Genomic DNA, 14,602 nt, shown 5'->3' on the forward strand with positions numbered 1-14,602 from the left:
TAGGAGTTTTGAGTGCATTCTCCCTCTTCTCTTTATTCATCTACTCCCTTTCCTTCATCCCCCCTCACCCCTTTCAAGTACCCATTTCCTGGTGTTTATTTTGTTGAACTGTGATTTTGCCTTTCTAAGGAATTATACTGTGTTCTCCTCTGAATCTACCACATTTCAGTTTATACACTTGCATATACTTGCATTCCACCCAGTGTGTTTACTTAAATATTTCTAAACTAATTTTAGCTTCCACATATGAGAGAAAGCATGCAACCTTTGAGACAAGATTTCATTGACCTTTGCCAGGGTGGGGCTGGAACTCACAATTCTGCCTACACCTTGCATGTAGTCAGGATTACAGATGTGTGCCACCTTCCTGGCTCTCTAGTGGCATTTTCCACATTAGAAACACATCTTCCACCATCAAGTCATTTCTTCAACCATATTTATCTTGGGGGAAAGGGGCCAAAAGAAATAACTAATGGAAAAAATTTAAACATTCCTGTCCCTGTCTTCTCTCAGAAAGGAGAATGTAGGAAAGGCAAAACTCCAAGATTATAAGTCTTTTTCATATAGCAGTCCCATCTTCTCCAAGTTAAAAGAATAGACAAAACTTGCAACCTGGGTTATGTTGAAACAGATGTAAATTACTGTCATTGTAGCAAAGGAAGAGGCAGGCTGATAACATCTGTGAGAGATGGAAGGAAGTAAGGAATGCAGCAAAAGCCCAAGCTGTTGTCCCACTGCATGAAAAATCCAAAGTTGATTGGATACTACATTTATAACGTGCATTATAGATTATGATTTATAATGTTTGATCTATTTAGTTTTAAAGAATCTTATATTACAAAAGCTTTCTCTTTGGGTCAAATCCCTTTAACTAGCCCAACCTGTAACATTTTCCCCATTGTGGGTTGAAAGTATGACTGGGTTGATTAAAAATGTGGGCCTTCTCACTATTCTTTAGTATATCTAACTTATGAACCAGATCTGGAAAGGCTCTGTTATGCTTTCCTGCCAGAGTCTTACAGCACCCCCAGACCACACACTGTTCTAAAACTACAAAGTCCCCAAAAAGCTATCTGGAGGAATGTCTTTGTTCAACAACATTGATTCTATTTCAGTAATATGGTGAAGACATTCAGGATGTAGATGTTCACAATGAAAATGTTTTCTGGTCAAACAGTGTTTGGTTTGTCCATTTTCTTATTGCTCTGGTATTTTCATGCAATAGCTCTGGATTTCTGGGCTGTTCAAGGGTATACTCTGGATTTCTTCTAGATTGGTCGCTTGGTTATCGGACAGAATGGGATTCTCTCCACTCCTGCTGTATCTTGCATCATTAGGAAAATTAAAGCCATTGGTGGGATCATCCTAACAGCTAGCCACAACCCAGGAGGACCTAATGGAGATTTTGGAATCAAGTTCAATATTTCTAATGGAGGTAAGCTGACTGTTATCTTGAGATATATTTTACATTGAGTTTTATATTGAGTTGATAAACCACTACCAGAAACCTTGGGGGCCATGGTTCTCACTCTCCTTTGCAAGGAATCTTTGCTTTTTTTTTTTTTTTTTGTGACATTGAAATGCTTCTCCTGAATAGGAGCAACCATCACAAACATTTTCTGTTAGAAAAATCCTGTTACTCTGCTGTGTGAGTGAAGCAATTGTCAGTGTGTTAGGGAAGAAGAACCTGAAACTTTGGAGGTTTTCTATTTTCAGGTGAACCATATAGAATGGCTCATTGTTTACTATTTGATTTCCAGGTCCTGCTCCAGAAGCAATCACTGACAAAATTTTCCAAATCAGCAAGACTATTGAGGAATATGCAATTTGCCCTGACCTGAATATAGACCTCGGTGTTTTGGGAAAGCAGCAGTTTGACTTGGAAAACAAGTTCAAGCCCTTCACAGGCATGGTTATTTCTTCTTCCTGCTCATCTCTATTCAGATTTGAGCAATTTTCTTTTCATGATTTTATTAAAGTGGCTCTATGGCTTTGGAAAGATGGTAGACACTGTGTTTTAAATGTATTAATTTATAATCAGGTCTGGAATTAACTTTCACCAGTCCAGAGATTTGAGCTCTCTGAGCTTGTGACTTAGGTAACTCATTCCCAAATTTCCCAAGGGTTCATTTCCACAAGCAAACCGAATGGCTTTGCTGTGTGCCATAGGCTCACACGTGTAATCCTAGCTGCTAAGGAAGCTGAGATCTGAGGATCATGATTTTAAGTCATCCCAGGCAGGAAAGTCCATGTGATTCTTTTTTTTTTAATTTTTTTTTTTTATTTTATTTGTGAACATACTGTACAGAGGGGTTACAATTACATGGGCAGGATAATGCGTACATTCTTACCAAGCATTGCAGCCTCCTCCTTTTGTTTACCCTTCAGTCCATGTGATTCTTATCTCCAATAAACCACCCAAAAATCCAGAAGTGGAGCTATGGCTAAAGTGGTAGAACACTAGCCCTGAGCAAAAAAAGAAGCTCAGGGACAGACACCTAGGCCCCAAATTCAAGGCCCAGGATTTGCACATGCATGTGTGTGGGTGCATGTGCACGTGCACACATACACCTTCACACCTCCCCCAAAACAAAGTGGCCTTGACTAGGAGACTGGGAGATCACTGTGATTGAGCTCTTCCTGTACCCCAGGCTCTTTCATTGTGTTATTCCATTTATTCTCACAGTAGCCCTGGTAGGGATGTACTGTGTATTTACAGAGGAGGAAACAAAGGCCAATAAAGGTTAAGTGACAGATTCCAGGTCACTCACTGAGTGAGTGAATGGTAAAAACACGACTCAAACTCAGTGTGAATGATTCTCAACCTGAGCTTTCAGTTTTCTTCCTGCCCCAATACTCAGTAAAATCAGACTGATTTTGAGCTGCATTTAAATGCCTTACAAAGGTAGCTGTTGATAAATTAACATTTTGTTGAATGTTAAGGCATTGCAGTAATTGATGGACTAAATGTTTATGCATTTATTTTTGTTAATAAAATGAAGATGTCATGGTTAGCAGTGAAACCTGGGTTTTAACTTTGCCCTGTCATGGGTTTTCTCCTCTAGTTTGCAACTTATATTTGGCAGTTGCATTCTAACAAACATAAAGTGGCCCTGTGGTGTATCTCAGAGATATTATTGGTGCTTATAATACCCTACTAGAGTGCTTCATCAGCTGTTCAATGTTGAAAATATTCAGAAACCCAAATGTCCAGTAATTAGGATAATACCAACTTTCTATGTTTCTTTTATTCCATTATCAGGACATACAAAAACTGACCCTTTCCTTTTTTCTCTCTTTTTTTAATGCCAGTATACTAGGTCTTGAAAAGCTGTGCTCTCACTCAGCTTTTTCACTCACATCTAGTGCTCTACCATTTGATACATGTCTCTGTTCTGGCTTTTTGCTGGTTAATTAGAGATGAAGTCTCTCAGACTTTTCTCCTGGCTTCAAACACCAGTTCTCAGATCTCAGCCTCCTGAGTAGCTGATGTTATAAGCATGAACCACCAGTGCTTGGCTTAAACTTATTCTTTAAAGAAAAAAATTCCTTGCTTTTTAATTATTAAGTCTTGATGAGAATGAACTTGTAAATAAAAGTAGGTATTATCTTTTTAGTTATACATGACAACAAGATATATCCATCATGGGGACACATACGGAGGCAGTGTGGCAGCAGAGTGGTTTATACAGAAGCTGTTGAAAACCTCATGTGTGTCCTATCCCAGCTGTATATTCAACTTCCTTAACTTTTCAGATCCTGAGTTTTCTCATCTATAAAATAGGACTAATAACATTTACCTTCAAAGAGAATGATTGGTAATGAATAAGATGTCATGAACAGTTTTTCATATTGGAGTTGCTCAGTAGTTGTCCTTTTGAAACAGTTACAGTTTCATATCAATATACTTGTTTCACTGTTAACGATTTCTAAATGTTTCATCCTTTATTCTTCCATTATTGCTTGTTCTCACAGTGGAAATTGTGGATTCAGTGGAAGCTTATGCTACGATGCTAAGAAACATCTTTGATTTCAATGCACTGAAAGAGCTACTTTCTGGTCCAAACCGACTGAAGATTCGTATAGACGCCATGCATGGAGGTACGGACTCACCACTCTTCTGTTCTCTCCTCTCAGAAACAGGCAGTTGGTTTCTGCGGTGGGGATCATAGCCCCTCACAGCTTCTTCTCAAGGCTCTGATGGTATCAACAGTGATTTCACAATCATTTCATAGGTAAAAATCTAATGGTAGGCCCCCAATTAGTAGAGGCACTTCTTGGGATAAGCTAGTGCAAAGGTCATGTTTCCATATTAAACATCAGGTTTTAAGTCACTTGCAACTGTTACTGTGGATGTTGCATGTCCCTCTGTCGATCACTCACATTCTTAGTGGGTGCTTCTGTGGATTTCTGAGGGAAGTAACCATGTTTCTGAGCTGTAGTGAACATCCTCATGAGCACTAACCCTCTGCACCCCTCACCCCATGCTTCTTTTCTTAGAAAAGAACAAGAGCAAGCTGAAGATTTAATTCAGGGAACAAGAGGATATGTGTCTCTCTCTCTTCCTCCTCTGTGGGTTACTTGTATGACTACACCAGTGGAGACAGCAGCCATGACTGTGAACCAGAACTGAGAATACAACGATTTGCTTTACAATAGTTAAAAAAAAAAAATGGATCCTCTAGCTAGTGAGGATTCTCCCTTGCATGGAATCAGCACTTTGCACCAGCCTCCCAAGACAGTTTGCAGTCCCACTGTTGCCATAGTGCTTTTCCAAGAATGCATGTTTGGGTTCTGATCCTTCTCACTTTCACTTGTGCTTTATATAGTCGTGGGGCCATATGTAAAGAAGATCCTCTGCGAAGAACTCGGAGCCCCTGCAAACTCAGCTGTTAACTGTGTTCCCCTGGAGGACTTTGGGGGTCACCACCCTGACCCCAACCTCACTTATGCAGCTGACCTGGTAGAGACCATGAAGTCAGGAGAACATGATTTTGGGGCCGCCTTCGATGGAGATGGGGTGGGTACAAGTGCATGGAATGCCACAGCTTGCAGATGGAAAAACAAAACGAAAACAGGTGCTTCTGCCAAGCTCAGGATTCTTCATTGTGCTTGGTTCAGAAGTACGTTATTAAAAGACCCTCTTGAACAGAAACAAGAGTGTTTGGAATAAAATTCATGCATTTGATTTCAGAAATGTGTTAAGAATGGCGGGGCTGGGGCTGGGAAGGTGGCTCAGTGGTAGAGCGCTTGCCTTGCATGCATGAGGCCCTGTGTTCGATTCCTCAGCACCACATAAGCAAAAAGAAAAAAAGCCGAAGTGGCGCTGTGGCTCAAGTGGTAGAACACTAGCCTTGAGCTGAAGAGCTGAGGGACAGCGCCCAGGCCCAGAGTTCAGGCCCCAAGACCGGACCCCTCCCCCCCCCCCAAAATGGCAGGGTTATTAGGTGCTGGTTATGATAGAAGGATAGGTACATCATAAGCTGATGGAATTCTGGATAGGTTTCTCCTATTGACAAACCTTTTAACATCTAGAAGAGATTTTGGTTTTATACCTATTCTCATCACAGCTGAACAGTGAAACTATAATTTTATTGCCTATATAAAGACTAAATCGAGAACTACATTTTATTAAAACATTTATAAACATTGTTTTGCTTATACTGGCGACCAGGTAAAGACAAAGAATATATGTGTCATAGTCAAGTTTATCTCCTTGTTATCTCATAAGCATTTTGTACTCAACTTTGTATTTTTTGATGTTAATGTTCTTTATAATAAGAGTTACTAATTTGGAAAAATTAAAGGGACTTCTAGCAGACATGATTTTGTGATATATCTTTCTGATGCAGTGCATGCTGGGAGTTTCTCCCTCTTACAGTTACTTGAAGGAAAGAGTATACTAGGCAACTCAGAAGCCATGAAGGTAGCAGCATATTTTGTGGGGTCCAGTACCAAATGGAGGGACCATGATTTAGAAACCCTATCTTAAAGAAACCTGCCTTTGTTTCTCTCTGGATGTCTGGAAGACCTATCAAACTGTATAAACAGCCAATATTTCCTTTCTGTGCATCCTCTCTTCTCCTCTGGGAGAGGCATGATTGGTTCCAGAGTTTGGAAAAGGTCTAGGAGGTTAAAGTTAGCCAGCCTCTGGAGGGAGAACAGAGGATTTAGCTCACAAGGAGTTTGTGCTCACAGTTTAATTGAAACCAGTTTTAACTCTTGGGCATGGAGGTACCTTTGGCTCATTGGTACTATTCAAATCCAATAATAATAAAACCCCATGTTTAAAGCTCAGGATGAGATAATGGGTCAGTTTTATAAAGCTTAAAGGTCTTCCTTTGCCTCTCTCACTTATTCCCAAGGATCGGAACATGATTTTGGGCAAGCATGGCTTCTTTGTGAACCCTTCAGACTCTGTGGCCGTCATTGCCGCCAACATCTTCAGCATTCCATATTTCCAGCAGACTGGGGTCCGAGGCTTTGCACGCAGCATGCCTACAAGTGGTGCCCTAGATCGGTAGGTCTGCCAGCCCCTCAGCCCTCCCTTCTCAGATCATCCTGGTGGTCACCATGCCCTTCACTGTTCCTGAAAGCCTTCCTCCCTTCTGCGTAGCCATAGTTCTTGTATGAGAGGATGGGTGAGTGTTTTCAGGGTTAGAACTTCCTTCTGAGCTTCCTCAGCAACCTGTACTTCCTCCATCCTGGCAATTACCACACTCCTTATAGACCATCTGCTTGATTGGCTGCCCAAGAAGCCTACCCACTCCTGTGGAGAACCTGTCTGACTATAGCTTGCCTGAAACAGTAGGTCACACACATTATTTAAAAAATGAATGAATGATTGCATGTTAGTGAATGAATGGATAGATGGCACTTCCACCGTATCTAAGACATTATTCTAAAGGATTATTTCCTTCAGCAGTATGCAGTGACTTAGCAAAGGAAGAGTTTGAATTAATATTAAAGTTTCAAAAGAACTAGATTGGCCATACACACACACACAATTGGACTTATTTTTTGTCCAAAATCTAAAACAGAAACATGAAATTGGTAAAAAAAACAAAAACAAAAAACAAACTTTTAAATTACATTCAGTTTTTGTGCAATAGAAACCAGTGACAGTAAACAATTGATATCTCAGATTTGCTTATTGGTAATTGTTATATTTTTCTATTCATTATATATGACTTTATTATATGAAGGCTTTAAGGGGGCTTATGAGACCATACCCATAAAAACTAAAAAGTAAGAAGTAATAAATAACAAATAGAAAACAAGGAAAATGTTACTAGAATATGTCAGATGCCCTGGAAATTTTTGCTAAATGAATAGTCAAAAATGAGTGAGTAACTGGGCACTAGCTACTCAGGAGACTGAGATCTGACGATCTGGACAAGAATGTCTGTGAGACTGTTACCTCTAATTAATAAAAAAGTCAGAGGTGAAACTTTGGCTCAAGTGGTAGAGCCCTAGCTTTGAGCCAATAGCTCAGGGACAGCATCTGAGTTCAAGCCCCAGGACCTGCACAAAAAAAGGAGGAGGAAAGTAAAAGGTCAAGAAATAGGGAGAAAAGTTGAGTATATAAATGTAGTCTCTTATACAAATAGCTAAGCTTTTCCTGAACATTACCTTCATGCTAACTACTTTGAATGTTTTAGTCATTTAATCTCATACCAACCCAATGAGGTAAAGGCTAGGTATAAACTCATTTTACAGGTAGAAGACAGAAGAACAACAGAGTTAAGTTCTTCAAATATCATCCAGCTAGTAAATGGCTGAATCAGGACTGGACTCAGAGCCTAGCCCCTCACCACTTGCCCATACATTTTCCTCTTAAACAAGCTACAGAATTAGTTCTGGATTCACTTCAGCTAACAAGAGTCACTAATATCTACATAGTCTTTGGGAGTTCCCATACTCCTTAGGTTCTTCACCTCATCTGATTCTCCCAGCAGTCCTTTTTTTTTTTTTTTTTTGGTTGCCAGCCTTGGGGCTTGAACTCAGGGCCCAGGCACTGTCCCCAAGCTTCTTTTGCTCAAGGCCAGCACTCTACCACTTGACTCATGGGACCACTTCTGACTTTTTCTGTTTATGCAGTACTGAGGAATTGAACCGAGGGCTTTGTGCATGCTAGGCAAGCACTCTACCACTAAGCCATATTCCCAGACCCTCCAGCAGTCATTACTTTAAAGAAGGGAAAGTTAAAAGTCAAGAGTTAGCAGTCTTGTCCAAGACTTCACAGCTAAATTGGAGCAGGAACTAGAATCTGGTGCTTGTGTTCTCAGTTCCTACACGTGAGGCTGAAAGTCAGTTTGTGGACATGTGTTTGTTGAGCCTTGAAACACCTCCAAGGAACAGTATAATTCCAATTTTTGAAATAATAAGATATACTGAGAGACTTGTAACCCAAACACCTTATTGCCCAAATTAAAATTCAGAATTCTAGATTTGATTGTCTTTAAATGTAAGGTTCCAAATATGATTGAGCTTTGTTAGGAAGAAGACAAGCTTACTTGAAATAGCACATGAAACTTAGCAGCTAACATTTTCTGTTCCAAGGGAAGAGGATAGGTTATTTTCTAAAAAGTCACTTAAACATTTTATTGTGTATTTACATATTTTATTTATTTATTTATTTATTATTTATGTGCTAGGGATTGAACCCAGGCCCTTGCATATACTTACCACATACTCTACTACTAAGCTCCAATCTCCACCCCAAGGTTGTAAACAGCCTAAAGCTACCTGCTGAGGAGTAGAAGATGTGTCCGAGGAAAAGAGGGTTGGAGAGGCTGGGGTAAATAGGAGAGCCCACTTGGTGCTTTCATTGGGAGCCTGCTGATGAGATGAAAGGAATACTGGTTGCAAAGCTGAATGCAGGCTGTCAGTCGTCCTGCCTGTGTGACCCAGGCTGATCTGGACCCTATTCTCTCCTCTGTAAAAATGCTGACATTCCAATTCTGTGATTATGTTTGTCAAAACACCATTCTTTTGTCTTTATAGATTGGGTAGACACAATCTGTACCCAAGACATAGGAATTTAAATATCTCTCCCAAGATATCCCTGTGTATTTTCTTGCTGTTGCTTCTTTTCTTCTAAAATATTAAACTGTAATTTGAATGACTTTTTTCTTTCTTCTTCATCTCCCCTTCCCTCTGAGTCCATATAGAAGAACCCATTGTGCCCAAGTTTTCTCTTATGATTTTCCACCAATCTTAGAATGCTGTCTACCCGAGCAGTACTGAATGGGACCCTTGATTACAATAACGGTTGCTCTTTTCCATCCCTCACACGGCCCTGCTCACAGTCCTGCTGTGATGTAACTTTGATTTCATGCCTTTGAAGGGTGGCTAATGCTACAAAGATCGCTTTGTATGAGACTCCAACTGGCTGGAAGTTTTTTGGGAATTTGATGGATGCAAGCAAACTGTCCCTTTGTGGAGAGGAGAGCTTCGGGACTGGTAAGTTGCACCCCTGTGCTAGCATTTTCTTCTCCACATCTGCCACCTCCAGTGAAAACTTAAACTGCTTAAGATAGCACTGAAATAACCAGGGTAGCTGATGTGTTCTAAATCAAAGCACAATTTATTTATAACAACTCCAATGAAGTATACATATCTGAAAAGCAGCAAGTGCATTCAGCCAGGAGGGCTAATTTTACTTTCAGAGGATCACATCTACTGAGACAGGAAGTTTGGGGACCACCTTAACAGCCTGGCCATTGAGTCTGCAGGGATTAAACAGAGTGATAAACATAGATTTCTTGCCTCAGTGGCCAAGGAAGCCTTAAAAAATGTTTTCATTTCTGAGAAGAAATATGGTAGAGCGAGTCAGCTTTTCCTTTGTATTTAAGAAGAGGTTTCAGAACAGCATTAAATCTTTCACTTTCATAGGCCCAGGTTTTCCATAGCAACTAGTTATGATTTATCAACGCTAAGTGAAGGGAGACCATTAGGGAAATAAATTGGTAGGTGGTCAAGAAATTAAAAATACATCCTTGTGCATGTGTAGCACGTTGAAAGAGTACAATGGGGTATGCTCTGGGGGTGATCCAAGACTTAGATTCTGCTTTTTGTGCTCTCCCTCCTCCTCTCTACCCATCCAAGTACTGATCTGAGCTCCCTCCTCCACCATGACTTTTTCTACTACCCCATGATGCCTTTATCAGTCTCTATTTCCCTAAGATCATCTCAGGTGTGTGCTTTGCCCTGCGTTGGTCTCCATCCAGGTTGTAAGGTATATCTCTTCTATTGCTCCTACCCAATATTTTGAAGTAAAGAAAGTAATCTTCTTATGCTTTGTTATTCTATAGCCATCATTCAGCAAAGCAAAGGGGATCAAAACTCAGTATTCTCTCAACCTTGCAATTGAGTCAGAATTCCTGCTATGATGAATAGATCAGAGTATTGACTTCCTTTCCCACAAATGCATAGGTAGGCTGGGTGGGAGGAACTGGTAGTTCTGAGGCCCATATTTACAAAGTTCTAAGCACTTTAACATCCTTGGGAGACTGGTGGCACTCTTTGACAATGAATAGATATGATAGAACTAGAAGGTATTTAAAAAGATAGATGAAGCTGGGAGCTGGTGACTCACACCTGTAATCCTAGCTATTCAGGAGGATGAGATCTGAGGATCATGGTTCAAAGTCAGCCTGGGCAGGAAAGTCCGTGAGACTCTTATCTTCAATTAACCTCCAGAAAACCAGAAGTGGCGCTGTGGCTCAAGTGGTAGAGTGCTAGCCTTGAGCTGAAGAGCTGAGGGACAGTGCCCAGGCCCAGAGTTCAAAGCTCCACAACCGACCAAAACAAAACAACAACAAAAAAAACGATAGATGAGGCCAGGCACTGGTGGCTCATTCCTGTAAACCTAGCTACTCAGGAATCTGAGATCTGAGGATCGTAGTTCAAAGCCAGCCTGGGCAGAAAAGTCCATGAAACTCTTATCTCTAGTTAATTACCAGAAAACTGGAAGTAGAGCTGTGGCTCAAAAGTGGTAGAACACTAAACTTGAACAAAAGAGCTCAGGTATAGCTTCTAGGCCCAAAGGTCAAGCCCCACAACCAAAAGAAAAAGAAAAAATAGATGATTTGGTGGTTTGTACTATGTCCACCAAGGGTCCTAAGTAATTTCCCAAAGATGTAGGTCTTTAATCAGAATACACAAGACTACTGCTTAGTCTTGTCATACTTCAGAAAAGGTGGGTAATACTACATTCTCCCAAGAGACACTAGATGAATGCTTAGGGAACCTAGGAGGTAGTCTCAGAATATACCTCACTGTCATGGATATTCATGGTAACAAAAATATTTGAATGTTCCAGAACATTCTCCTGCAAGGAACTCTGTTAGTACAGTTATACCCAAATGTAGAGGATCACATCTACTGAGACAGGAAGTTTGGGGGCCACCTTGACAGCCTAGCCTTTGAGTCTGCAGGGATTAAACAGAGTGATAAACATAGATTTCTTACCTCAGTAGCCAAGGAAGCCTTAAAAAATGTTTTCATTTCTGAGAAGAAATGTGGTAGAGTGAGTCAGCTTTTCCTTTGTATTTAAGAAGAGGTTTCAGAACAGCATTAAATCTTTCGCTTTCATAGGCCCAGGTTTTCCATAGCAACTAGTTATGATTTATCAACGCTATGTGAAGGGAGACACCCCCCCCCCTGCTCCGCCCATGGTAGTACACCCAAGTAACATCTTTTTTCATTCGACCCATGTGGAAAACACTGAGCAAAGAAAATAAGAACCCCAGAGCCAAGCAGAAGTGCCTGGTTTGTTCACTAGCTGGGGAGAGGCCTGAAGACAAAGCAGCTATTCTGTCACACACACAGTAGGGCTTCAAGTATTAGAATCAGCTTTCAGGTTCTGCCTTCTCCAGACCACCTATCTGTCTGTCAGTCTTTCTTCATTAATATTGTTTATAGACCCAGCCCCAGTTTCTAGATATTTTGACCTTACTAGTATTTGCTTTGGAAATTTATGCCTAGAGCTGAGCCCAGATTTTCCAAAGTTAGCCTGGCAGATGAAGAGTAGGTAGAATGATTATTTCTAGAGAGTTGGACATTGTACTTCTAAATTTTTCTTGGTTCAAACCTAGGACCTGTGCATGCTAGGAAAGTACTCTACCATGAAGCTACAAACCTAGCCCCATGCACTTTTCTTAATATAAATTTCGTTTTTAAGAAGTTTTATAGTATTGTTGAGGTTTTAAAATAGTGCACTAGGTTTTGGATAGTTAATTCATAGTGGCAGAGGGCAGAGAGCATCAGCCCTGTTCTACTTTGGGCTTCAAAGGGAAATCACTGAATAGTACAGAATGTTGCTATTTTTGAAACATTCCTTCAGGAAAATGAGGCATTTGGGGAAAAGGAGAAGAAACCTAGTTGAGGTTGAACTTGATAGAATATACCAGTAAGTTATATTTTTTTAGATGTAGAGATTGGAAGTATTTTTTCCTTGTCCTATCTATGAAAGTGATCAAGTATCATATAGAAGTGATCATTTGAAGAGACATACTATTAATGCTTTGTATATTTCCATTGTCACCCTTTCTTTCCTTCTTACCTTTCATCCTTTTTCTTTTTCTCTCTCCTTTCCTTCTTTCTTTTCTCTCTTTCTCTCCCTTTCTCTTTCTCTCTTCCCTCCTTCCCTCCTTTCCTTCTTCCCCTTCCTTCCTTCCTTCCTTCCTTCCTTCCTTCCTTCCTTCCTTCCTTCCTTCCTTCCTTCCTTCCTTCCTTCCTTCCTTCCTCTCTTCTTTCTTTCCTTTCTTCCCTCCTTTCATCCTTCCTTCCCAGTACCAGAGTTTGAACTCAAGAGCCTCATGCTTTCTCAAGTTTCTTTGCTGGTGTTCTACCACCTGAATCATACCTCCAACCCAGTTTTGTAGCTTATTTTAGAGATGGAGTCTTGCAGACATTTTTTTTTTTTTTTGGCCTAGGCTGGCTTTGAACTGTAACCCTCTGGCTCTCAGCCTTCTGAGTAGCTAGGATTACAGGCGTGAGCCACCAGTATCTGGAAACATGTTTTTTTTTTTGTTTGTTTTTTTTTTAAAGTCTGTATTTGCCCTTCTTTGTACCAATTTATCCTTCAAATACGAATTGAAATTTGTGTCTCAGATACTGGGTTAGGCTGACAGCGAGTAAGGTCTTCAAAATGAATTTCTATCTGGGAAGGGAAATCTGACTTTGCTAGGTAATTACAATTCAGTTGTCTACTGGGTATTCTGGGAGATTGTACTCAGGGTACCCAGCCTGGTTCTGTGGTATAGGGGCCTAGATGTTCTGTCTTGTTCTCTGGCCATTCTCCCTTGCATAGCTGTGAGTACATTTTCCTTTAGGCAAAGGCCCCAGGCAATATTGCTGCCTCCCATATCTGGAGGCATCCCACACAGAATATCCCAACAGAACGAGATTTAGAACTTAGTTGGAACTAACTTGGTTAAACAGCATCTGCCTGTCTCTTACCTGTATGTATGAACTCATCTATGAGAGCAGAAGACATGCCTTTTACTCATATTGATTGGTACTCGGAACATGTAGGCACTGATTCATGTTTATTGGGTATAAAGTGAGGTTTATGTTAAAGATACCTTATGGGAAGGAAACCAAGTCCCACGGTGGTCACAAGTGCAGAAGGAGTGCTGAGGGGAGCCCCTGGGGCCACCTCCCCAAGTGAGTAGCCAGGCGAAGGCTTTCTGCAGAGCTTACCATCCTTCCCAAGTGACAGTGTCCATTTTTCAAGCAGAGAAGGAAGCAAAGGAGGGGACTGGACAGAGTCTCCTGGTCATTTACCACTCTGGAACCAACTGCAGGCCCTGCAGGGGTGACCGTGGGACAAGATAGTGACACAGAGTGGGACAAAGAGGGTTGAGTTGAAGGTTGTTGGAGGAGATCTTAGCCAGGTTAATAGTAGTATGTGCGATGGAAATCTCTAGGCAGAGAATAGCACATTCAGGGAATTCAAGGAGAGAGAGAAATGGGCAGGGAGAAGAAACAGACATTGATGCTTCTGAAAGCTCCATGTAGCTGTTTGTCAGCTGTCCTATCCCTGTCCTGCTGCCACTTCTCCCTTCCCCTGTCCCCACTCCCCCCAGCCACCCGGCTGTCACCTGGCAGGGACAGAAGCCAGGGCAGCTCCAGAGATGACTGTGCTGGCTAGTGTAACCCAATCCCTAACCGTTAGCTCTTGGCTCCCTCAATGAGAGTTGACATTTTTCTTGGCTGTGACCCAGAGCATGCCCTGACTGAGTTTGTACTTAACACAAGGTGCTGATTAGGCCAAAGTGCAGTGACAGGTGTTTGAAGATGCTGAAGGGGTGGAATTCCCGGGTACTCAGTTGCTCCCTGAGCTGGAGTGAAAATGAAGAAACTCAAAGCAAAACCCAGATTACCTTTGTGCAGGCTGGGACGGCAGCCTGCTGCTCAGAATGCTCTCCCCGTCCTCACACTGAAGTGAACTTGGCTTCCTTTACTCTTTAAAAGTTAAACCGCAATGAGGCAGGCTAATTTGTGTTCATCAAGAGAAAAGAAGAAAGAACTAAAAAAATCTGTTTGCACTGTCCAAAGCATGTTGGATTATATTGTTTCCATCTTTTTCTCC

General features: G+C 41.2%; 1 protein-coding gene across 1 annotated transcript in view; it reads left to right on the plus strand.

Annotated features, from left to right (window-relative positions):
• The window catches only part of LOC138815313 (phosphoglucomutase-1), a 58,357-nt gene that overhangs the window by 31,310 nt on the left and 12,445 nt on the right, over positions 1-14,602 (plus strand). The window contains exons 2-7 of the mRNA XM_070004653.1: positions 1,273-1,435; positions 1,761-1,907; positions 3,976-4,101; positions 4,830-5,020; positions 6,366-6,520; positions 9,350-9,465. Of these exons, the coding sequence (XP_069860754.1) occupies positions 1,273-1,435; positions 1,761-1,907; positions 3,976-4,101; positions 4,830-5,020; positions 6,366-6,520; positions 9,350-9,465 (898 nt within the window). The remainder of the gene's footprint in view (positions 1-1,272; positions 1,436-1,760; positions 1,908-3,975; positions 4,102-4,829; positions 5,021-6,365; positions 6,521-9,349; positions 9,466-14,602) is intronic.

This window comes from Dipodomys merriami, unplaced genomic scaffold (genome assembly GCF_024711535.1).
Source record: "Dipodomys merriami isolate MVZ:Mamm:240054 unplaced genomic scaffold, mDipMer1.0.p SCAF_637, whole genome shotgun sequence".
In the NCBI taxonomy this organism is placed as follows: Eukaryota; Metazoa; Chordata; class Mammalia; order Rodentia; family Heteromyidae; genus Dipodomys; species Dipodomys merriami.